This window comes from Vanessa cardui, chromosome 11 (genome assembly GCF_905220365.1).
Source record: "Vanessa cardui chromosome 11, ilVanCard2.1, whole genome shotgun sequence".
Lineage (NCBI taxonomy): Eukaryota > Metazoa > Arthropoda > Insecta > Lepidoptera > Nymphalidae > Vanessa > Vanessa cardui.
Window position 1 is genome coordinate 9112105 of NC_061133.1, and position 24826 is coordinate 9136930.

At 31.1% G+C, this 24826-nt stretch overlaps 1 protein-coding gene across 4 annotated transcripts in view; it reads right to left on the reverse strand.

The window, feature by feature from the left end:
• The window catches only part of LOC124533460 (plasma membrane ascorbate-dependent reductase CYBRD1-like), a 65778-nt gene that overhangs the window by 19372 nt on the left and 21580 nt on the right, over nucleotides 1-24826 (reverse strand). The window contains exon 1 of one of the 4 annotated variants that reach the window (XM_047108747.1): nucleotides 18138-18436. The exons of the other annotated variants lie outside the window; for them this stretch is intronic. Within the exon in view, the coding sequence (XP_046964703.1) occupies nucleotides 18138-18169 (32 nt within the window). The 5' untranslated portion in view covers nucleotides 18170-18436. Of the gene's footprint in view, nucleotides 1-18137; nucleotides 18437-24826 lie in introns of those variants that run through there. 4 annotated transcript variants of the gene reach the window in all.

The following is a 24826-nucleotide window of genomic DNA, read 5'->3' on the forward strand; positions in this document are numbered from 1 at the left end:
GTTACAATCAAAACAAATATGAACATGTATGTCGACGTAATCTGTAGTGAATATAATTTCGGTATAAAAAATATTAGCTGTCAATTTGAATTCTAATTTAAATTTTGTTACTAATTCTTGCAAACATACCTCTTATAATAAAGAATATAAGCTTGGACAAGACATGTATATAAAAATAAATGATCGTTTGATTGAGTTAAGACTTTGTACAAATATCATTTACACTTTCTAATATAGTACATCAACGTACAATAGATGGAGCACGACTAAATTGAAGATGCTTTATCAATTATTGCCCACACACTCACACACACGGACACACACACATCTGTCGAGCCTAGGCGAATGCACGAAATCTTTTTAATGGATTATCTATTGACAATTTACCAAGGAAAGTTCATTTAATATTTTTATATATCTATTCCAAAATATATCGATCAACAATCTATAATATTAAGTACGTACCTATAATATTATAAATCAAAGCAAACCACACCATTATTTTCTTTTTTTTTTTTAATTTTGTTACAGCCTGCATTTCAATTATCATTTATCAGTTGACAGGTCCAATTTATTTCCGATCCCAATTAATTCTGAGTTTGTATTGTTGCGGGAAATCATTTTAACGTGAGAAATTAATTGCCTATTTGTGGCGATCGTAATTTCAGTTAATAAACAACTAACTGTCCAGTCATTCCAATACCTTATAAGGTACATTTGGTTTAGTTTGGTAATATTTTTAATTAAAATTTACTATAGTGACTATTATTCAATCAGTATTGACATAATTGAAGATAAATTTCGCAATGAAAAATTAATGTATCTCAATTGTCAATCGTATTTAAGATACAATCTTTTTCTCTTTCGATTAGGTTGTTATATAACAACCCCTTTTGTCTGGTTTGCCTGTGCTGGGCAAGACATTTTCAAGATTGCTCTGTGAGATTTAGAGAATACACAGGTTGGAGAATTTTGTCCACCGCAAAATAATCCTTACGATATCATTCGCCATCCTCGATTTCAGCACGTAATCAGTTGTACCTAACATTTTTGAACTAAACTGTACTTTCTCATTTCAAAAAAAGAATAAGTAATAACTATTTTATTTTATTGAATATTAATAAATAACTTCAATACGGGGTTGCAATAAAAATTATTCATGGTAAGAATATTGAAATGTCATGACCGCGTTACCATCGCGTCCGTTGACTGATGCCAAGTCAGATGTGCCGAATAAATGGTAAAAGTGGACCGCGTACGTACATACATAAACTATGTTAATTTACATTGCATTACGGCCTTTACGCATGTTGCTTTAAAGGTTAGAAGGTACTAAGACACGTGAGACCCACTACTTCGTAACGGGACATTGTTTATCAATGGACTTCGATGGCTTACGGTCAAAGTCACCTCTATGTAATGTTATTCATGCAACATTTTATGCGTGAATTGAACTGTGTTCTGTTTCCTTGTTAGCTATGCTTTAGAGATACAACCAATACCAATTAGTTCAAGCCCTTATAATCACTACATACTATAAAACAAAATCGCTTACTTTATCCCTATATCTAAGTATGCTTAAAACTTTAAAACAACTCAACAGATTTTGATGCGATTTTTATTAATAAATAGATAGAGTATATTATGTTAGTTGGGGTAATTTGAGAGGAAGGTTTTTGTATATAATACATGGACTATATAGTAACGAAATACTGATAATTTTAAAAGTTTGTAATGTTGGCATGCATTTGTCATAAATAAATAAATTCTGTAGTATATTTAGTATCAGTATTGCACCCGTGCGAAGTCGGGGCGGATCGCTAGTTGCTAATAATATACAACTGAAAATTTGGTAAATTAAAAGTTATTAAGCCGGTTTAAAAAATACGCTCTACCCTTTCATTGTTAGTAGAATTGTCCCTGATTTTATGTCGAACTTTAGAAAATAATGGATTACTTCATAAATGTATGTTATTATATCGTAGTCACGAAATGTATTCTATTTTATAGTATGTTCCACCAACATATTATTATTATTTTTTAATCATTATCATAAATATTATATTTAAGTTTTAGTTGTTGTATTGTTGTTGTTATTGTATTTTTTTTAATAGCTATTGAAGTAATTAATCAAAGAGTTGAAAAATATAACGGAGTTCGTTAAAGTTTAAAAATTAGCCAAAATTTCACTCTTATTGAACAGGGAAATTTTGTATAATTTCTCCACGGTATTTATGTTTAAATCAAATCACAGTCATGTACCAAATAATATTATATTAACCTAATTGGAAACTAAAAGATAATGAAACGACAGTTAACATAAATTAATTAATCTCTATACATTAATTATTCAAGCTCGATTGAACCCGTTTTCGGAATGGCGAAATTATCACTAGCGTTCCTAATTCATTGGTTTTGCAATATATTCTGCGTGAACTTTAATTATAAGCATACCAATCGTAAGTGTAAAACGAATCTATACATGTAATTACATAGTACATACATTTTATAAGAAACGAAATGCCGTAAAATAGAGCCTGTAAATTTCCTTAAATGTTGGTCGAAGGCTTCCTCTCCCTTTGAAGAGATAATTTGTAGCATATACTATGCTGCTTCAATGCGGGTTAGTTAATGAAAAAAAGTAAATAAATAGAGAATAACGAAAAAAAATAGAGAACGATTTTTTCGTTTTGATACTTATATACATAACAAATCTTAAAGGAAAATGGTATTAAGCCGTTGAGCCTGCATTTCTTCCCTCAAACTGTTAACGTATGGGTGCACGCAACTTTTGCTCCGTATAGTCACTGCACTATAATTCAACAACGCGAAAATTTATTTATATAAAAACTTACGTAGAATTAAATAAGAGCCGTCAAAGAGCCCTGAAGATCACGTAGGTTGTTCACGAATTTCGAACATGGACAACAAAATAAAATGCTTAAAATACCGATTTACATTAAGTTAACAATTAACCTGTGTATCTATAATGTCTATTTTATTTTATTATTTTCAACTGATTTCGAAACTATAAGAATTATATAAGAAATTTTTCATAAGCAAACTTCTTCCGCCTCACTAAGCTTTTAAATCGACAGTCAAATCATTATTACAATTGTTAAGTCATTTCAAGAGTTACAAAACAATTGTTAAAAATTCTTACACATAACGGTAAATTACCATACAAGACGAATAAGACATTCTTATGTAAAACATTCGCTTAACATTATCTGATTTCAATAAAGAATTTTATTCCTGACAACAAGTCTGAAAATTGCTCTTTTGGGGTACAATTTTTCAGGAAATCCACCAGGCAAGCATACTTCCTATAGTGATTTTATTCAAACCACAATCATTGAATATAATTTTATATTTCGAACATTCTGACCTTCGTTTTGACAATAACATTACACGTTCGTCGATGTCTACCATACAAAAAAAAAGAAATTCGGTTGTCAAACAAAAGGTGACGAAGGAACTTTCTTGTCTTTACCTATTCATACATAGGTAACCATGACTCCCGATATTTATTCACAATTTCTTTTCACAAATTTTCTTTATAGTATTATAATTTCTCTTTGTCATTTTTGTTTTTTTATTTATGGTATTTTAATGTGCCTGTATTTTATTAGCTGGCAACATCACAAGTTAAATTTTTAGAACTTATTTTTTATCACCAACGTATATTGTAACACGAAAATTTTCGTCAAGAGAGAAAGAATCAGGTTAACGTTTCACAACGTCGTCCCTTAACATAATAAACATTAATCAAACATTCCAGGGAAGTTTTTCTCTGAAAGGAAAAAGGAGCGCCCGGATAAAATATTCCGTTTCTAATACGGCGAATGGAAAACAAAGACCTCAAAATACTTTGGAAATTCAGAAGGTTGAACTACTAAAATTATATAATTATTACCGACATTTATATTCTTAACATATAATATTATATATAGTACACTATTGTATTAATAGTTATTATTTTATTTATTTTTAGACTATATTATTAGTTTATGTTATTTTTAACAAGGTATGTGCTATTAAATACAATATATTTTATTAAATTATTCACATAAATATGGTACAAGACAAATAGATATTAATAGATACAGAGTAAATAAAAATATATTTATTATAGCGGCAAGGAATGCTAGCAACATTACAACGTTGAATTGCAATTTCGATTCTCTTGACGAAACATTAACTTGCCTTTTACATGATGTATGTATGATGTTGTATTCCATACTGTAAAAAAGTATTAATTTTTTTATCTTTATAGTATATTAATAAAAATAATATTAATCTTTTGAATTCAATCTATTTTTAACGATAACTTAAGACGTATTTGTGTGTCAATCAATTTGAGAGCAACCAGTGTAACAATGCGGTAAACACTTTACCAAGATAAATATCTTAAAGACAACCTACAGGTGATACTGTCCAAGGTTGTGTATTTCAACGCTGTTTAACGTCAACACACACACAAACAAATTAAATCAAATATCAGAGAAGCAATAACAATACAACATAGGAAATATTTTGCTTACAAAATATAGAACGACTATGAAGGAATAAAACCCATTTCTGTCGATTTATACAACCAATAGAAATAGCTCCCTATCGCGCTATTCGACGCTATTCGTCGCTATAGATTCTCGCGTCATTTCAACCCGAAAAAGCAAGGGCATGTAAATCGACGTGTCAAATTGACGAATATATGGAAGTGTAAAGATCATATTCACATAAGAAATAAATATTGATAATTTGGGATAGCGTACTTAATTCGGATGTGATCGGTTTTACGAATTTTGTCGATGCTACATCTCAGTTGTGTCGTTATACTCTTACCCGCAGATTGAAAAGTTTTCTGTATCTCTTAGTTTCACGTTCAGAATCTTCCGAAACAATGTAACGGACTTACTGATTAGCGACTTGTCGAAAATTCCTACAACCGACAAACGAAATTGCTAAGTCGCTTTTGAGATTATCATTCGAACGATTTTATATCTTACGGTACTAAATATAAGGTTAACTTTCTATTACTACTTTTAATAGCACATACATAGAACAATTTGTCTTGAAACGAAATCAATGTATTTAGACACGCATTCTTAAATTATTTCCTCTAGCAAGTGTTATGAGCAACTCAGATAAAAAATCAGGGCACGGTTTCAATTGATGACAAGAACTAGGATTATATTTAATTAAATATTTAAATAAGGTAACTTGTTTAAGACTTTGTAAAGAAAGATTAAATATCAAATAAAATAGTTTTATTATATGTATTAATTTTTTTTTCCGACAAACAGCAATACTGAGTATACTATTACCGATTTGAAGGATGTGTGAGCCAGTAACTAGAGCCATAACGGACATAACATCTTAGTTTGGTGGAGTATCAACGTCGCAAGAATATCTATTTAATAAAAAGTAATAATTATGCTTGATATACGTTGCAGTTGACGTAATACTCTATAAAAACAGTAAACCTTATGCAACATTCAATATGTGTACTTATTATATTGGAATTTGGTAGTATAATTGATGAGTAAATCGTACAATCATAAATATAAAATAAGATATATCTATATTACTTTTACTACCTATTAAATACAAAGATCATTTTGTTGTAATCTCAGAAACATTATCGAACGATTTTATCCTTCGCTTTTATCTAAATTATTCAATTCGTTTTCAATTCGTCATTTAAAGTCACGTGATAAATCGAACATTGGTACGTCAGCTCTATAAATTGAAGCGTATCTTTGCAAAATCGACAACATCTATGTGTCTTTGACTGAGACCGCTGACGTGCAATGGAAAACTGGGTTCATAACTTATGTAATTATGCAATCAATCAAATCTGTCGCGATTTTTTCAACGATAAGATAACACAAGGACGGTGTTAAATAAACTGTTCCCATCAGAAGCGCTGATAAACGTTATTTGTGATGACAACGATAACATCGGCCTTGTCTATAGTTTAAGGTAATTGTTTGTACAAGCCTAAGGTGTTAAATTTATTTGTTTTATTTTTCAGGTTCTACCTTACCGTGTGATATCAGATGGGAATGTGGTTTAAGGCCGTTTTGGTACATTTTATATTATTTAAGGCTTTTAAGATTAATTGTTTTTTCGATGTTCTAAAAAAAGTATTTAAAAGCTTTAATTGTTGACTTCACTATTTTTATCGCAGTTTAATGATATAATTTGTTTAGTATGATAATGATAGAAAAAAGAAGAAGTAAAAATAGATAGACAAACGAAACTACGAGTAAATGAGTACTACTATACTGAAGTAGGGCTTGTGGTAGTACCTAGTAGAATTGGTACCGGTACCAAGTACCATTCTAATCAGTTATTCTAAAGCCAAACAGAAATACTTATTACTGTGGTAATTCGGTCGGTGAGTGAACCACTGTAGCCTCAGGCATATAGTTCCAAGTTTGATGACACATTGGTATAATTTTATTCGTCTGTAAGTGCTGACCACCATCAGATGATCTATTTGATCGTCCGCTAACCTATATCATAAAAAAAAAATCCTATAATAATTTAGTACCGACACAGCATGCTAGAAAAGAGTACTCCATTGAAACGAGCAAAGCATGTTTTCTGAAAGCATTTATTACACAAATTACATTATTTATACAAACGTGGTAATAAAGATTGTGTCACTGACCGATGTAAGTATCACTTATTTACTTTCTTCTTGGCCACAGGTCGTAAATTTCCTTTAAGTTTACAAGTTGCAGTGATTGTGCATGTTAGGCTGCGTCTCGACAATTGCGACTTTCTAAAGAATTGCAAGCAATAAGCATGGATAATCTAAATGACCCGATGGTTAGAACATGCGAATTTAAAACAAAGAGAACGTACTTAAACCTGTGCGAGTACTCCTTAAATCATTGTCCTTGATAAGTGCTTATAGCTCATATTATATTCGGTGCTAAAGGAAAACATCCTGTGCGTAAAGGAAAACGTCGAGAGAAAACCTGTATTTTTTTCAGATGATATTCTATCACACCAACAAGATGGTATAAAATCCTTTTCTATATACATCAAAAGATAAAATAACAATTGTTAAAACCTTAGTTTCATGATTCTGAGAATATATCTTCATAATGTTATTGGCGTAAATGTGTTAAACAATGACAAAAAACCGAAAAAAACAATCATATATGACCTACCTACCAATTATTAACAATACAAAAATAATTAATTCATATACCAGTGCTAATCATAACATCACTTCCAACACGTGTGATAGGTTAATGGAAAACAACAACAGTATTGTGAATATTTTATAAATAATCAACATTAAACATACATTCCTGACATATCTCGTTGTATTGCGTAATATGAATTGAAATTAATTAGCAATTTACTCAATACACGCGTTCCATCCTACACGTAGATTACACACGGATTTAAGTAGGAGTATTGTCAATTTGGAAGTGTGTCAATGGAACAGGAGTACGATCCAAGCTTAACGCTCAGCGAACGCTTTCAAATGGTTTATTCATATCCACGTAACACACATGTGAACACGTGAAGATATCTGTTATTTACGCGACATGAAAATCGGAATGATATAACGCTATCAAATTGTTGACTTCGTATTTCTTTTGGGAACAAGAGTAGCTACGGAGTTTTTGATTAGTAGTTTACCTACGTTTCGAATGGACTTTATGTTCAATTCAATTCTGTAACATGACGCCTCAAAGATCTCCATCTTTGAAGCGTCGTGTTAGAGAATACTTTATTTTAGAATTTTATTTAATTTTATTTGTTTAGTTTAACTAAAATAACAGTAACTCTCTTCGTCGAAAAGTTTTAGAGCAAATTTCTAAGCGAATTGGTGGATACATATATCGAAAAATTTTATTGAAATTTTACAAATGCATATTTCCTCACAAAGTTTTCCTTCATATTACAGAGATAAATTATTAACACTAACTAAGCACTTATAAATTCATTAATTGCCGAGGCTTGAATCCGCAATGACCAGCTAATATGCACGGGTTCTAAGCACTTGGCCCTACTGATACTAATTAATGCCATATGTAAATGATTTTTGACTAAGATAAGAAGCTATAGTTGTGCATGTAACTTATAATGTTATTGTGTTATTACATTTTATATAGATCTTAATTTAACAAATACCACAGAGATACGAATATTATATATATTATGATCAACGTACGTAGTAGTAGGAGTACCGTCTCTTCTATATGTTTTTACCTTTTTATAGCACGTAAACAACTTCGTAATATATCAACAGATTAAAAAAATCAATTATGGTCAATTTTATAACGTGGCTGAATGGGTACCGCTACAACCTGGGAACACGAAAAGAAAGAATAAATATGTTTATAAACTTTAAAACCTCACGCGCCAAGCGAACGTGACTTCCGTCCTTAGGAAATTACGTTAAGTTATAGCTTATACAATTTATCAATGTCGAATACATTTTAATTCGATGAAAATATATTTTAAAGGGACTTTATTAATTTTTATTTTAAATATATTAAGCAACATCTTCTCAATGTGTCCTTAATTGTCAAAGACCGCGTCGTATCTCAGGAAGGTTTGCAATTCAATCTGCCTACTGCGGATTGGCAGAATTTCATCTAAGAATGTATGTAGTATGGAGTTTTATGACGGTATTTTATTTCACGTTAAAGCGTGATACAGATAAATTAAATCATTCTCGGGATTATGCCCGTGTCTTTCCATGAACCAACTGAAGTTATTTTAAAGTGTTAGAATTTATAATTGGGTTATTTTAACTATAATGGATATGACCAAAAATCGAACACGTGCCAATTTGTTTCATCACATTAATTTCTAAAGCGACTTGTCTGTAACTTATAACAGATAGTTCGAGCTGCAATGTACTTGACCGACAAATGAAGTCACTTTCTATATAGCTAACGTTTGATGATCTTGTCGATCAACGCAATAACATATCAATTAAAATGGTTTAACTGGAATCGGTTGAGATGCTTTTATGAATACTAAGAAGCCTGCTAAGGGAATTACTAGCGGGAATTGAGCTTAGGCAATAAATTAACATCATTACTGTAACGAATACTGTAACCTCAATAATTATTAACATATACATTTGTGTTTGTGTGTGTGTGTGTGTGAGTGAGTGTATGTGTGTGTAAATAATAAAGTTTTAATTATGACAAACATTTTTCAGTGCAATCAATCAATGAAAGATGAATTTAATTAAAATATTCTGTATTTGTAATGTTGGTAACGGTGTTTTTTTATAATTTCAATTTTTTTATTTTAATAAGTGTATAACATGTGTTTTTGTAATGAGTTATCATTATAATATTTATAACATTTTTCACCTGTGAATAATTAATCAGTCTTAAAAAAGTTTGTATATGCAAAAATTAATGTTTCATAAGAATTATTTATTTTAATAAAGGACACGTATGTATTTTTAAAATGTTTGATTAAAATAAAATTCCAATAAATAACATTTAATTACTGTACTTTTAAATAAGCGTAATTCGAAAAGAATGCGACTATAGTCTATCTATATCACTTAATTATTTTAATGTTTCAATGTTAATTTCCTGAAACCATTTAGATAAAATATTTCTTACTAAATAGTAGGAAAAGTATAACGGTCAATGTTAAATATTTAACATCATATCTGCTGGTTAAATCGTGAGACGTATCCGAAGATAACGATATAAAACAATAAAGGTATGCGAATTTAAGTAACGTTTAATGAAAATCGCTAAATATTTCCTCATTCTTTCGGAAGCGGACGAAGACGCCAGCTGTTAATAAATTCTCGACTTCGTGCCGTGATTATTCAAGAACAGCTCCGCAATTTGCATAATTTAGTTTATCATCTAAAAAAACGCAAATTATAATTAACATCTTTAATGAGAATTACACTCACTGTGTACATATTTAAGCTGTCATCTCTTACTTCCCTTATGGAATTTGAATAAATTCTTATTTATCCAATAAAGCCTACATTCTAATATGAATCAGCTTTATCTTGTTATTATATTTGAAAATGAATAATGAATATGAGACAACATCACATACATTACTCTGATCCCAATGTAAGTAACTGAAGCACTTGTGTTATGGTAATCAGAAGTAACGACGGTACCCCAAACACCCAGACCCAAGAAAACATAGAAAACTAATGGTAATCTAGATCGACTCGGCCGGGAATCGAACCTGGGACCTCAGAGTGGCGTACCCATGAAAACTGGTGTACACACCACTCGACCACAGAGGTCGTCCAATATTATTAATATTTTTATTAATGTAGTTTCACAAATGCGATTCTCTAAGAATTCGCTTCGAATCTCATTCTGAAAATGTATACAATGGAATGACGGTGACACACCATTTTGATACTTGTATCCTGTGTATAATTATTATACCAAATGTCGCATATTCTGTCATTCTTTCGTTTCAAGTTCTTATTCTGCGGTGAACTTCGAATCAACCTTTCAAGCTTATCCCAGTGATCAATGAAATCTATCAACATCTTTAGATAAATCTATAAATTTGAACAGAAATAAAATTTAAATCTGCTGATATTAATCTAAGAAAGCAATGCACCACCTATTTACGTGCCTTCAAATCTAGTTGAACATCTAACATAAAAGTTAATCAATAAAAAAATATCGAAACTCACCGTCGAACACGATCATGAAACGTTATTTTTCGTAATATTGTTCACCGGGATCGTTTTTCGAGTGAAATGTCAAATTAATAAAAACAAACAGCCTAGCTTAGGTTTCAAATAAGCAAGAATTATAATGTATACGTCAGCTTAATTAAAAAAGACATTTGATAGTTCTGCTAATTAACTATTCCGTAATTAGTTTTTAATACATAATATGAACACGTTTATAGTGTTACATGCATTTAATGCTCTTTTAATCTTCCTCGGAATACTCAAGGGTAACTCGTTAGCTAATTGCTAACGTTACTTAATATACTTGTTAGGGAATAATTATAAGGGTCATAAGTATGTGCGAGGGAGGAATTAAACAGACTTCAAAACTTCAGTATACCAGTTGACTCAGCTATTATAAGCGTTTAAGAGTTCATACTACGATTAGACACGTGTCACCGTACTTATTCAAACTGAACCTTGTACGTTGTGATCACTTTTCTTTCGATATTAAAAAAAAAAAAAATTTTTTTGCATACAAAAAATATAATTAGATAATCAATTAAATTAATCTTTAGTCCTTTAAATAAAGTTTTTGTTGAGTAATCTTTAAGTAACAGCCTGTAAATATCCCAGCTAAGGCTTCTTCCACTAAAAGTAAAGTTTTTGGAGCTTATTCCACTACGCTGTTATAATGAGGTTTGGTGGAGTAATCGAAACTAACATATAAATTTATAAATATATGTTATATATTGATTACGAATTGATGTACGTTGTATTTTTAATATTTAAACCTATTCAGATTTCGAAATACAGTTTGAACTAACATTTATTAGACGTTACGAAGTGAACTAAGTTTATTAAACATTCATACATTTAAACTGTAAAGCAATTCACAGCAACGTCTCCTATTTATTACCAGTACGAGTACATACATAAATTGCACAAATTGTACTGGCCACAAATCATTGGTCGATTGTGATTTGTACCTCGGTAACAGATAACCTTTATGTCCAGAAATTGGCCAATACGCAAAGCGCATCGCACCTTATAACATATATTTCATGTGTTTTGTAATATCTGAACACAAATCTCTCGTCTATTTCGAATTTAAATAAAAAAAAATCGTAAATTTTAAAATAGAAAATACCAAAAACTGTGGTTTCGAATAACTGAAAAGTGTTTGATTTTCAAATTAATTGCTAACTGTTTAGTACGAATATAAAATAGTTACAAATTGATATTCCGAAAACACTTAACCTATATTATTTTTATAGTCAATAAACTTCATGAATTATTTCTAAAACGATCTCATCGTAAAACAATCATATCATTACACGATTTATACAAATTAAAATAAAAGTTGTATATTCAAATTTAAATGTATCTTAATACGCATTCGAATTTAAAAAATGTCATATTTGTCGAGTTTTCACAGGCAAGCGAATTACAATATTTAATGAGAAAAAGAAAGATTTCTAACCAGCTCTAGACACTTCGACGAAATCAATAGTTAATCAATGAATTTATAGAGAGAAAATAAGATAATTTCTTCACGAAAATCTTACCTTACAGAGACAATAGGCGTTCAAACAGACAAGGTAATAAACAAGGTCGTTAACATAACAATTTCATAGTGTTTGCATTCTTCCTGCCTTCACCGGACTGCCTTGAATGCGGCTCGAATAGCACTCGCTTGTATTCTAGGATTGTCAAATCATATCTAAATACGAACTCTTTACTGACAAACCAAAACAGGTTCGGTATTCATGTATTAAAAACAGTTTTATAAACACCGTTATTTAAAGATTTCGTACTAAACAAACTGCAAACAGACCATTTTCAACCGACTTCAAAGAGGAGGAGGTTATCAATTCGTCTGTATTTTAAAATATTTCGTTGTCAATTGAATTCATCCGTTCAAAAATTCAATTATTTTACTCTGAAATGTTTTAGTAGCCTTCTTATTGTAATAATAATATAATATATGGTACAATAATTGAATGAAGCAACGATATACAGAATTCAAATAATATTATACATGATACTAGAAAATGGCTCTACAAACAAATAATTTAAAGTCTATAATGTAATATGATTTTATTAATTAACTACCCGTCCCATCTTCACACATTTAAAGGATAAACACACTTTTTTTGTCTCAGGACTCTCTCGAACAGCTACACAAAGTTTAACTATATCTAATGGTTTAGGGACGTATAGAGGACAAATATACATATATTATTATTTATATAAAGATATATTAATGGATTAAAGCAACATGTTACCGAGTTTATTGTATTTATCGGTATAATTAACATTTAGAACCGGTAGTACTGACGATTCAAAAATATAATGTACGAATATCGTAATAAATTCTTACCGTTGTTTAAAATCCTCCATCAAGAACACAATATATTTACCGAAAAATGGTAAATATATTTTATTGACGCCACTAGTTTTCATGTGTTCGGTTATTTCAATTATACAGTAAGAATGTAAAGAGATACCATTGAATTTTATTAATTAAACAAATGACACCTTCAAACACTTGTGCACTTGATACGAAGCTGACTTTGAACGGTGTCGAGTTGCCTATTATCCGTATTATTTCGTCGACGTGTTCGCTGAATGCATGTTTCGAAATTTGTTAATGCGAAGCAATCAAAATTTATTAACACTTCTTTAAAATATGTTTTATATTCGCTAGATGTAAAGAATATTTATACATAAAAATGTAATAGTATTATGACCTTTGTTTTGATTTAAAACTTTATATAATTCTCACACATCTATCTGTATCTAGAGGTAGTATATATAGCCTTGCGATACTTTGTCAACTTATGAATCAACTAGGGACCCGCCCCGGCTTTGCACGTGTAAAATACTGATACTAAATATAACACAAAATATGTTAAGACATCACATAAGAAACTTCTAAAATTAAGTGTTTCTTTACTGTATACTTCATGTATTATATATATACAAAAATCTTCTTCTCGAGTCAATCTATCTATTAAAAAAAACCGCATCGAAATGCGTTGCATAATTTTAAAGACATACCTAGGGACAAACAGCGGTAAGCGACTTTGTTTTATACTGTGTAATGATGAGGAATTTATTTTTAGAAATTACTTAATAATATGTTAATTATCACATTATACTATAAACACATGTCTTATATAAAAGCGACTTCACACGGTTCGAATAAACTTGACCGACAATTGTTGGAAATATAAAAATTAAAGTGTATACATTCACCTTAATGGATTCGACTACTCTGTCTTCAATTTATTGATTATAAATCGACTAAAATCGACTCGTGTGAGCACTTCTAAACCCCATTTCGGTTCACATGCAGAAAACGTGACTTAATTAAATCGTTAACGTTTAGGAAACACTGACAATGTAATTCTAAACCATTACATATTACTTTCTATGGCGTTTTCTGATCACTATAACACAGTACACTTGCCGTTTTGTAATTACATAAACGTTACGTACAATATTATAGTGTACATAGAATATGACTAGTGTAAATTTAATATATATCATATCTACCATCTATATGTGTGTGTCTGTGTGTGTATGTTTGTTTGGGTTGAGTCAGAAATACCAATAAATAGGGTATAGACTGAACTACAAGAAAGGAACCATTGCATGAATGAATTTAATAATAATATCTCTGATGCCATATGTAAGACGTCCCTTATAGTACGAGGTCATTATTTAAATCGGGACTGGTGAAAACTGGTGAGTAGTATCTATCCAAATGGCACTTACCTCTACCACCAAAGAGATGTGTACCAAAGTAGTAAACATTAGTTTAATTTAATGTAAGGTGTTAGAAATATAATTAATAGAGAAGCATCGTAGATCTCTTATAAAATACTGTCAAGCCATGTAGAGAAGAAAGACGAACATAAGCATATAGACATAAAAAGAGTCCGTATATATGCACACCTAATTATTATTTATATTTTTTATTTTAACTTTATAAATTAAAAATATGTATACCTACATTTATTTTAATTTACACCGAAGCGAAGCATATGTATAATATGTAGTCCACACTAGTTATTCATCTGTGTAACGTGTTATGTAAACTAATCGAAATATTATTCAAAAACACATTTAAATATACCAGCTATTAAATAGCTTATAACTTTCATATGGCATAATAATTTGCAATTAAATTGATACAGCGTTAATAGTACACGCAAACCATTATAACACTTCAGGAATTCAGCATAAGATAATATTTGGCATGTCGGTACTTTTGTAATTTACATATCTATATATGTTGCAAGGACGTCAATGATCATTGACAAAATACAGTACTGTAACTGCTACTTGCTTTTTTTTTTTAAATAATAATGTTTTCATCTCGTCAAAGCTAATTTTCATTGACAAAATTATGACCATGAATAAAATATTTGACCTTTTGTAATTATATATATTTTATTGCAAAAACTAATGAAAACGATTAGGTACGACCTTTTCCAATGTGCATAATGACATGTGACACAGAGAAATAAATATTTCTTTAAAACCTAATGACATATAAGTCACAACAAAATTGCTTTCAACAGTGTTGCCAGTTGTAAATAATTTGGCGCAAAATTAATTCTGAATTTGAAAAATATTTTTTTATTTACCGAAGACTGTTTCCGTACAGACACAAACAAACAACATGATATATGTATTCTGCCGACAGTATATAGTTTTACAAGAGCAGTAAATAGATTCAAAGCAACGTAACAACATCCTTTAGTATTGCCTCTTAATTTGTATCAAGTTGGACCATTCCGCATTCTCGGAGTGAGTGGTTTGCAAATGTTTAGCCGCTATACATATATCTAGGATACAAGTACAGGTTTACGATCTATTAGCAAATTGTGAGCTATACTTAAATAAATCTAAGAGATTTATGTGAAGTAACATTAAACGTGGTTACAAATTCAGAATTGCAAAAATTTTACATTGTACTGCATAATTATTCTACGGAATTAATCTTCTAAAAAAAGATATATTAATGTTTTTCCTCTATGTTAGACTGTTCATCTGATTATGATGAAACTTTGTTATAGGTCGAAACTGAATTTTCCTGATAATCGAGTAGTAAAAAAGTAAGTAAAGTAAGTAAAAAATCGATTTCTCAATTTAAATTGATGTATAATCGATTGTTTAATTTTTTTTAATTTGTTATAACATTCATACAAACCCATGAATGTCCTGTCGATCAGCAAAAATATATTTTCCTCTTAAAAAAACACCGACACAGGTTTCCTCAAGATGATTTTCTATCCGTTAATCATCTTTGATCATTAATAATATTTTTAATTATAGTAAAACTTGTAATCAAAAGTTTATTTAATGCTAATAACTGATTTATTTAATCGTTTAAACAGCTTTACGATGCTTTCAGTACGCAATATTTAAGTGCAGCTGTTATGCTTTAAGTTAACTTGTTTCAGAACGGTTTAAATAATTATCTACATTGGTTTTTCTTTTATTAAAACAATGATAAATTAAGTCTACAGTGAATTTAAAAAAAAAAAGATATTCAACCTATTTTTCAACGAATCGATGACAAAACATTCATTTTGTATTCTCTACATTTGTATAAAGGTAAAATTTATCAAATGTTTTTGATATTAATTTCTGCCAACGCGATGATTGGACGGACTAGATCTGAGCGTCGCGTATGCCAATTAAGGTCACTTTAATACGAATAACATATTTGAATTTCACATATAAAACTGTAAAAAACAACGATGTTTTTTTATAGTTTTAATAATTATAATCAAATTGAAATTGATCGCAAAAATTCCAATAAAATTGTGTTTTGAATTCTTTATTGCATTTTTATTATATTAAATGAGTTTAAAAATTCGCACATAAAGTAAATAATATATTATTTGACGTGGGAATTAATATCGTTGTTTTAGAAAGAAAAGAAATTCCTGAATCATATTCACATCTTACCAAATATGTTACGTCAGTAGTATTAAATACTCATAGATCGGTATCTATTGAAGTATCAGATCTATCGAATCGAAATGACTCCGTGTAAGTAAATCTTATTGATGATACCGAATTCAAAGTCGGCAAGCGCCACTGAGTTTTCGATTACTTAATTTATTTCTTTAGTCTCTCTGTGTCTGAAATTCACTTTGTTAGGTTGATAGAAAACTTCCTGAGGAAAACTGCATGTTAAAAAAGCAATCGAATTAGCTTCCAAACTTTTCCTCAAAAGGAAAGTAGGGTTTGTCACTTTACACGTCAGTAAATACTTAAAATTATCGTTTATTCCTCAGCTATATTTCTATCATAAATGTTAAAATAACCATTTATAATTAGTATTGCTTACAACCACAGGTAAAATTAAAACTATGATTAGTGCAATTCAGTTAGACCGGGAGGTGATAATGACAAAATATTTGGCCATTTGTACCAGTATGGCGGTTCTTTAGGGGTCTAATTAGGTAAAGGCAAAAAGGAAAATGATGGTCCATTCGCGTTCGTATCATTATCATCTCCCGGTCTAAGTACGACATATATGACAAAAGTTAGTGTGCGTCAGAAACCTATGGAAATGTGAAAGTCGACCTTGAAATCAAAGGAGTTTATCGCACTACCCTAAACCTATCAGTGTCGCATTAATCATGAAATATTTTATGTGTGTTTGATTTAATGACGAATATCTTTACATTTTGATTCTAGTGTTTATTTAATCCAATTTCATTTATTCATATAATATCTTATCAACACAGCCTCATAATCTTATCTTATAAGATGACAGCATCTGGACTTACCTGAAACAAAAAAAATGGAAACTTTAAGCAGACGTATATTTTAAAAATACAATGCTGTTTTCACAGCACTTGAAGTTTTCCGTAAAACAATGTTTAGTATTTCTAAACATGCCAGTCTATTGGCTGTAACAAAGAACTTATAAACAATGTTATAAATATTTACATTTACATGATGTCCTTAAATTTTCAACGCCGTTGAAAATATGTAAATTTTCAATGTATTTTTTTTCCGTGAAATAATTAATATTCAACGTTTCCATATAGTTGTTTGTTACAGAACGATTCTTTTTCAAATTTTGTGTCACTATTAATATTGTGTTAACGAGCAATGTAATGACTACACAATAAATTACGTCATTTTTGCTTATAGGATAATACAGATTTTTTAACATAACAATATGAAAAGAAAGAAAAGAGTTCTGTGTTAGATATTATCATGCGTTGCATCGTTGCGTCCTGAGGAATGCCATTGTTTGTACTCGGTCATTTTGAATATAAATGGACATTACTTTCTTTCTATTGTTCATTGAAAGTATTCTCGGTAATGTTCAATTTAAAATTGACATAAAAATTACTGTAACCGTATTGAAATAGGTAAATAATTACATAGAGCTTACAAAGGATAGTAGTACGATAAGTAAGCAAATACGTACGGTCGCTGCTTTAGTTGATATCTCTGACGCATCTTGACTTATTCTATAGTTTTATCAATCACTGTACTATTACGCGTAATCACCGAGTTTTATTCACGTGAGCCATACGTCGGCTATGTAGAGTGAACTCGTCAATTAAACATGCGGGTCCCGGTGACACGGGCGCGGCCGATCTAATGAATTTAACGTTTCAAAAATTCACGATCCGTACAGAAATTATCGGGTTGCAGCATGCGATGTTATTAAGTATTAACGCAAAACGTGTATCAGTCGGTCGGAGGGGCGCGCGACTGCGGACTAGGCAGCGGCGCCCGCGCACCTCTGTACCGACATTAGCGAGCCGTATCAGACACCAGAACAGAGCAATCAATTTATGCAAATTACCGACGGGATGGGACTGGACACGAATAAATTGACTATCAAGACCAGAAATGGTCGGATATATGTATAACTGTCTCGGGGATAAATGAAATATAATCCTTTGGGTGCGCACATGCATAATAAACCGACGTCTCGTTCATATAAAACACATACATAACATTTACGATGGTATAATTAATAAAGGACATGCCAATACATATATTTTCGTAGCCGCGTTTAAAATATTTAATAAAACGAGACTGTCCCAATAAATAAAGCAGATATACCGTAAGTTGTTACACTTTAGCTTAGAATATTGCGTAGTATTTAACGAAGTGGCGTCAAAAGAAATGATTTCGTACAAACTGGACCACTGTCACAACGTGTCAATCTTTCGGCTGGTCAGTCGTTACGCGCCGCTGATCTCGTTAAGATTTATCGCTTTGCTCACCTGTTATACGACTGGTTTGTGTAATTTGGGTGCTATTACAAAAAAAAGAAACAATTAAGTAATCGATTCCTTCCTTATTCCTTATTTAGTTAACTATGATTACCATGTCTGTAGATAAATAATCTCTCCCTCTATCTTTAATATTAAATCTATATTAATATTGTAAATGTGAAAGTAACTCTGTTTGTCTGTTTGTCATTCTTTCATGACCGAACCGCTGAAACGAATTTAATGAAATTTGGTATGTAACAAGCTTGAACTCCAGGAATGGACAAAGGCTACTTTTTTTGCCTAATACATGACAAAAGCCTATCATGACAACGAATATATGACGATCTTCTTCAATATTTCAGTCAACATCATCAGTGACACAAATATAATGAAAAACTTAAATGTTTCCAACTGATTTATGAACGGTCTTGTCACAGTTGCCGTCTCGACATTTAAGCATAAACTTAATCAGTAGTATCAATTAAGAATTCACAAGAGCAATCTACTAGTGTTATAACTCTCCGGCTTTGAACTCCACCCTAACATTCAGAGCCAAACGAGTTTCCTGTCAACGTCAACGGATATATAAATAGACAACAACATAATTGATGCCGTCAGTTGCAATAGAGCAGTAACATTAGACTTAGCAAACGAGCCACATGCGATTGGCACTTTATGTCAATCTTAGTGTGTTTTATATAAAATAATGCCATCGTAAAAAACGTTTCGACAATACTGCGTACTGATAGTATTTATTTACATTCAGCGTGCCTCGAATGTTTTAAGATTACTGGAAAGTTAAGAATTATTTGACCGCTATTTTATTATTAATAATATTAGCATAATTGGAAGTAGTACTACATGGAACAATTTCCAATAATAATATAGATAATATGTTCGGTATTTTAATTTTGGTCATTATGAGAGAAAAAAATGAATGTAAAAAAAAAAACATTTTTTTCGTATTCTTTGATATTCTATCTATCTATTTCGTGTATTTCCAAGTAATTACGGTTTATCTCGTTTACAATACAAACTAGCAATATTTAATACAATTATTGCATATAAATCGTGCGTAAAGTAGACAACCGAGAGAAAGGTGCCAATGAAAGTGTTTTCGAATGGTTAGCTTTTGAAACCGCAGCGAGACGGTTTACAAAATGACAAATCACGCCTTCTCGACACACTGATGCTGCAAAATCGATACTCACACATGATTACTGTATACTTAAAAAGAGAGAGATAGAAAGAGTTTTTTAAAGAACATCGCCTGATTGACATATCTTGTAAACGCTACTGATGCTACTAAAATTAGTAGTTAGAACAATGCATGTTTTTTGACACGAAAAAAATAGATTTTTGGAAAAAATAAATCTGGTGGAAGAGCTCTATGCGTTCACGCCTGTGTACTGCGTAATTGCCATCAACTCTATGCTATTGACAAGCGTTAAGTCTTAACATTTTTGTTAAGTGGGTAAGCCAAGTGGCAGGGCGAACGATACAGTATCAGGTTGGAAGTACAGCCGCAGCGGAAACGCTAAAAGGAGACCACCCATCTACGCAAGACACGTTATATATACAAGTTTTCTTTAAGCACAGATGTAGTTTCTATTCTATCAGTATCGTAATTTGATGTGACAACTAATTTGACACAACCTAAAAGATTTCAAGCATGAACAAGCCTTCCAACATCCATCCAGATTATATAACAGCCCCATAACTTTTTATCGGACTAACCTGGGTTTTGAACCTAGAATCTGGCCTCTGGGATATATGGCCTTACATCTAGACACGAGACCAACGACGTAATGCAATTTAAGTAAGACATTATTGGAATTTTTGACAGTATCAATATGTACGATACGATCGACTATTACTAGGTGTGGACTATGACGTATACTGCATTCAGTTACACACACATAGATAAACTTTACATAGGTGAAGATGTTCATAATATCAAACGATCAGTTAAATTAGTGATAAGCGAGCCAATGTGACCTTGTTTTTTATCTTCTTTCAATATTCACATAGAAATTTCAAGGCGATAAGTAAGAGGAATTCTAGTTTGTTTGATTAGGCAAGAACTCGAATAAAAAATTCCAAGTTGTCTCTTACGACTTTTTATTATAAACTAACATTTCGACGAATTGTCTAAATGGGATGAATGAATTCTGTCAGAAGTTGGATTGTTTGAATTAAGAGCTAACACAATTTCATCTCTCGGACTGGATGCGGGCAGATCGCATACATACGCGATGAAGGTATCTTCGGACTACACTGTAGTACGATTTTGTCAAAGGCAAATACAAGAAATAGTTAGGGTCAAGTCATTTTTCGAAAATGGAACACTTATTATAAAAGAAGAACGCCCAAAGTGTCTCCAAGGATAGTGAGGTAGTACATTAGAGATGCTTCTTTACTTCTATGTACTTGTCTAATGTTTGAGATTTATCACTCTGGTAAAAATACAATCATACCAAAAACATATATACACACGAACAAACAATGGCATAATTATATATTAATCAGGTAATGCTAAAAGCAAAACGACTATACTTTTACATTTTTTCTTATATCATTATGAGTTAATATTTATGATCATATAAAAGTAGCTTGTAAACAATTTAATACTAGTAGCAATTATTTATTAAAATTACTTTTAATATATCAAACCTGGATTACTTTTAAGCTGGAATTCAATCAAAACTTTTAATTCATATTTGCATATGTAATTTACCAGTTTCCAACGCATAATATCTGAGCGTGGAAGTGAAACCGTCGTTAAAATAACCCCCAGGTTAGGTGGAAAGTTAGTAATAACGTACAAATTACTCCATCCTTACCGCGGGGCCAATGACCTCGACAATTGCATAGAAACTCGACGATTGTCAATGTAACACGATCCTATCGTTTAAGGACGTATGTATATGAGAAATGGGAATAACTCCCTCTTTGTGAGTTTATTACAATTTTTAATTATTTAAATGACTGTTTTAACTACACCTGTGCATACAACATTAGCCTTTTTGGAATTGACATCCATGGAACTATTATCTATCATCGTATTTCTATCTCATTCGGATGTCTAACAGAATCGTAACTTAATATTTTTTCGTATACAGCTCGTTATCTAGTATTACCTATTCAAGTATCCAATGGTTACCCACGTCAACGTGGTTTTCCGCCTGTCTGACCCTTCCGACAAATGCGGCGGGCATTTTGTTCTGGGACATCGCTCGACCAGCACAAAGGTTCTTTATCGGATACGAAACTCCTTAATTTGAATTACCTTCACATTAAATTTGGATTTCAATATTTGAAAATGCACTTCTATTTAAACTTGAGAGTAATGAAAATAATTAATATATTTTTAATCTAACCTTGATACTTTTTCTTTTAAAATATTCAATACGTCTCAAAAAAGGTACCAATTCGGCCAAGAGCCAAAGAAGTTAAGTCAAAATATTTTTCATAAATGGAACACATATTGTGTTGCCTCATTAATAATTTTAGTTGTAACGCACATAACATTTTAATTATTATCTGTGTCACGAAAATGTCGAAAAATAATAAAGCGTAAAAATATATTTTCATCACTCATATTTTTATAACACATGGAAACTATGAAGCATTGCGAAAAATCCCCGTATTTTATCTGTTGCTACTCCGAGATTTGAATATAAAATGTCCCGGAAATATTTTAACCGAGACGCTCGATTTTATTTCCACTTCAGACGTCGCTTTTGTCTTTCCAGGTCTGTAATTGCATGACTGGAACGAGAAGATCGGAAAATCTAGAAGGGTAATTTAAATATCATTTCTCCGTAATTATTTTTCTGGTTTATATTTCGTAGTAACTAAATATATTTTTAAATGAATATGTCACTTTATGTTTAGTGATATATATACTAAATTTAACAATAGTGTTTCCAGATTTTTTTTTACTTAATAAAAATATATTAGTCTTAGCAACGTTTTATTAGATAATACTTCATTTTTCAAGTGTCTCGAATTTCCGATGTATTTGAAAACTTGCAACGCTGATACAAATTTAAAAAAAAAAAATTTTGATTTTAGGAAGACTACAAATAGTGCTCATAGTATCAAATGTACATATTTAAGGCATTTACATTTGTCTTGCAGAATCATGCTGGCAACATCATACCTAACAAATTTTAATAAGGCTTAAACACATAATCACTCTAAAACTATTGTCGTTTCAAAAGTAGGTTTCTGAGTGGGTGTCAAAGATATACACTTATTTTATTAAGCGGAAGCGCAGATTGAATCAAGGTCTGGTGCAGTGATGGATGTCCATCTTAATGTTTAAGTTATGAAATTGATGTTTATTTTATGAATACGCACAGAAAATTCTTAGTATTTCGAGTACTATTTTTTTTTATGATATAGGTTGGCGGACGAGCATATGGGCCACCTGATGGTAAATGGTCACCATCACCCATAGACAATGACGCTGTAAGAAATATTAACTATTCCTTACATCGTTAATGTGTTGGCGGTAGAATAACTGATGAGTGGGTGGTACCTACCCAGACGGGCTTGCACAAAGCCCTACCACCAACTAAATGTTTGTTTCCTATCAAACCAGTGTGCTAAATATATCGTAAGCAGATGAACTTGTTTATACGTTATTCACTGACCAGCCAAGGTAATGCGTAATAGATGAAATAATCGTTTTACTAATAAAAAAGTTAAAAGAAGAACCATTTTGTTAATGATTTTATCTCAACATGATCCGTATATTTAACTTATATTGTCTCTTCAATCATAAATTGTTTCTAGGGATTAAAAAGTATAATATTAATCAATATTACAGGTATTCTAAAACGAGATCAAAATATTCGACGACCTCCGTGGTCGAGTGGTGTGTACCGGTTTTCATGGGTACGCCACTCCGAGGTCCCGGGTTCGATTCCTGGCCGAGTCAATGTAGATTATCATTAGTTTTCTATATGTTCTTGGGTCTGGGTGTTTGTGGTACCGTCGTTACTTCTGATTTTCCATAACACAAGTGCTTTAGCTACTTACATTGGCATCAGAGTAATGTCTGTGATTTTGTCTCATATTGTCTATTGTCTCATATTTTTCATAACAGTACTGAAAATTCTTACTGAAAACTACTACTATTCTTAGTAATACGCGGTAGTAAAAACTCACGTTACATAAAAATATATAAAGTCGAAAATATCGTTACATTAAATAATCATCTGGTATTGTATACACCCACCCCAACTCACCACTTCCCGCTAAGTGATAATCCGTCAAAACCGATCAATAAAAGATAGGGAGTCTAATGAGCTCTTTACCGCCTATATCCAACTCGTAGATAGGGGAACTATCTGACTCATAACAAAGAAAATATATTAAACTGGCGACCCGACCCGGCTTCGCACGAGTACAGTGCTATGACATCACAGTAGAAACTTCTAAAATTGTCGATGTTTTTTACTAAATTGTCCGTGTTATATACATAAACCTCTCGAATCACTCTATCTATTAAAAAAAAACTACACCACAATCCGTTGCGTAATTTTAAAGATCAAGCATACATAGGGACAGACAGCGATGATTCTTACAATACTAATTTTGTGCATAAGCTTGGCCTTAAATCTGTATAATTATTTTGTAATCAAAATATACTCTATACAAGTCGACTTCTTTAAGCACGTTTGAATCGTCATCTAACAAAATTAAATTGTATTACAAGCACTTTTGAATATTTTGATGAAATGAAGAGTAAGAGCAAGAAGAATCGATAAGAATCTAAATATAATCAATTCTAGAAGTTTTGGTATCTGTTTATTTATAATTATTTAATATGTAAGCAGTGTTGGGCCTTTATTTCAAATATTATTATTAGAAAATG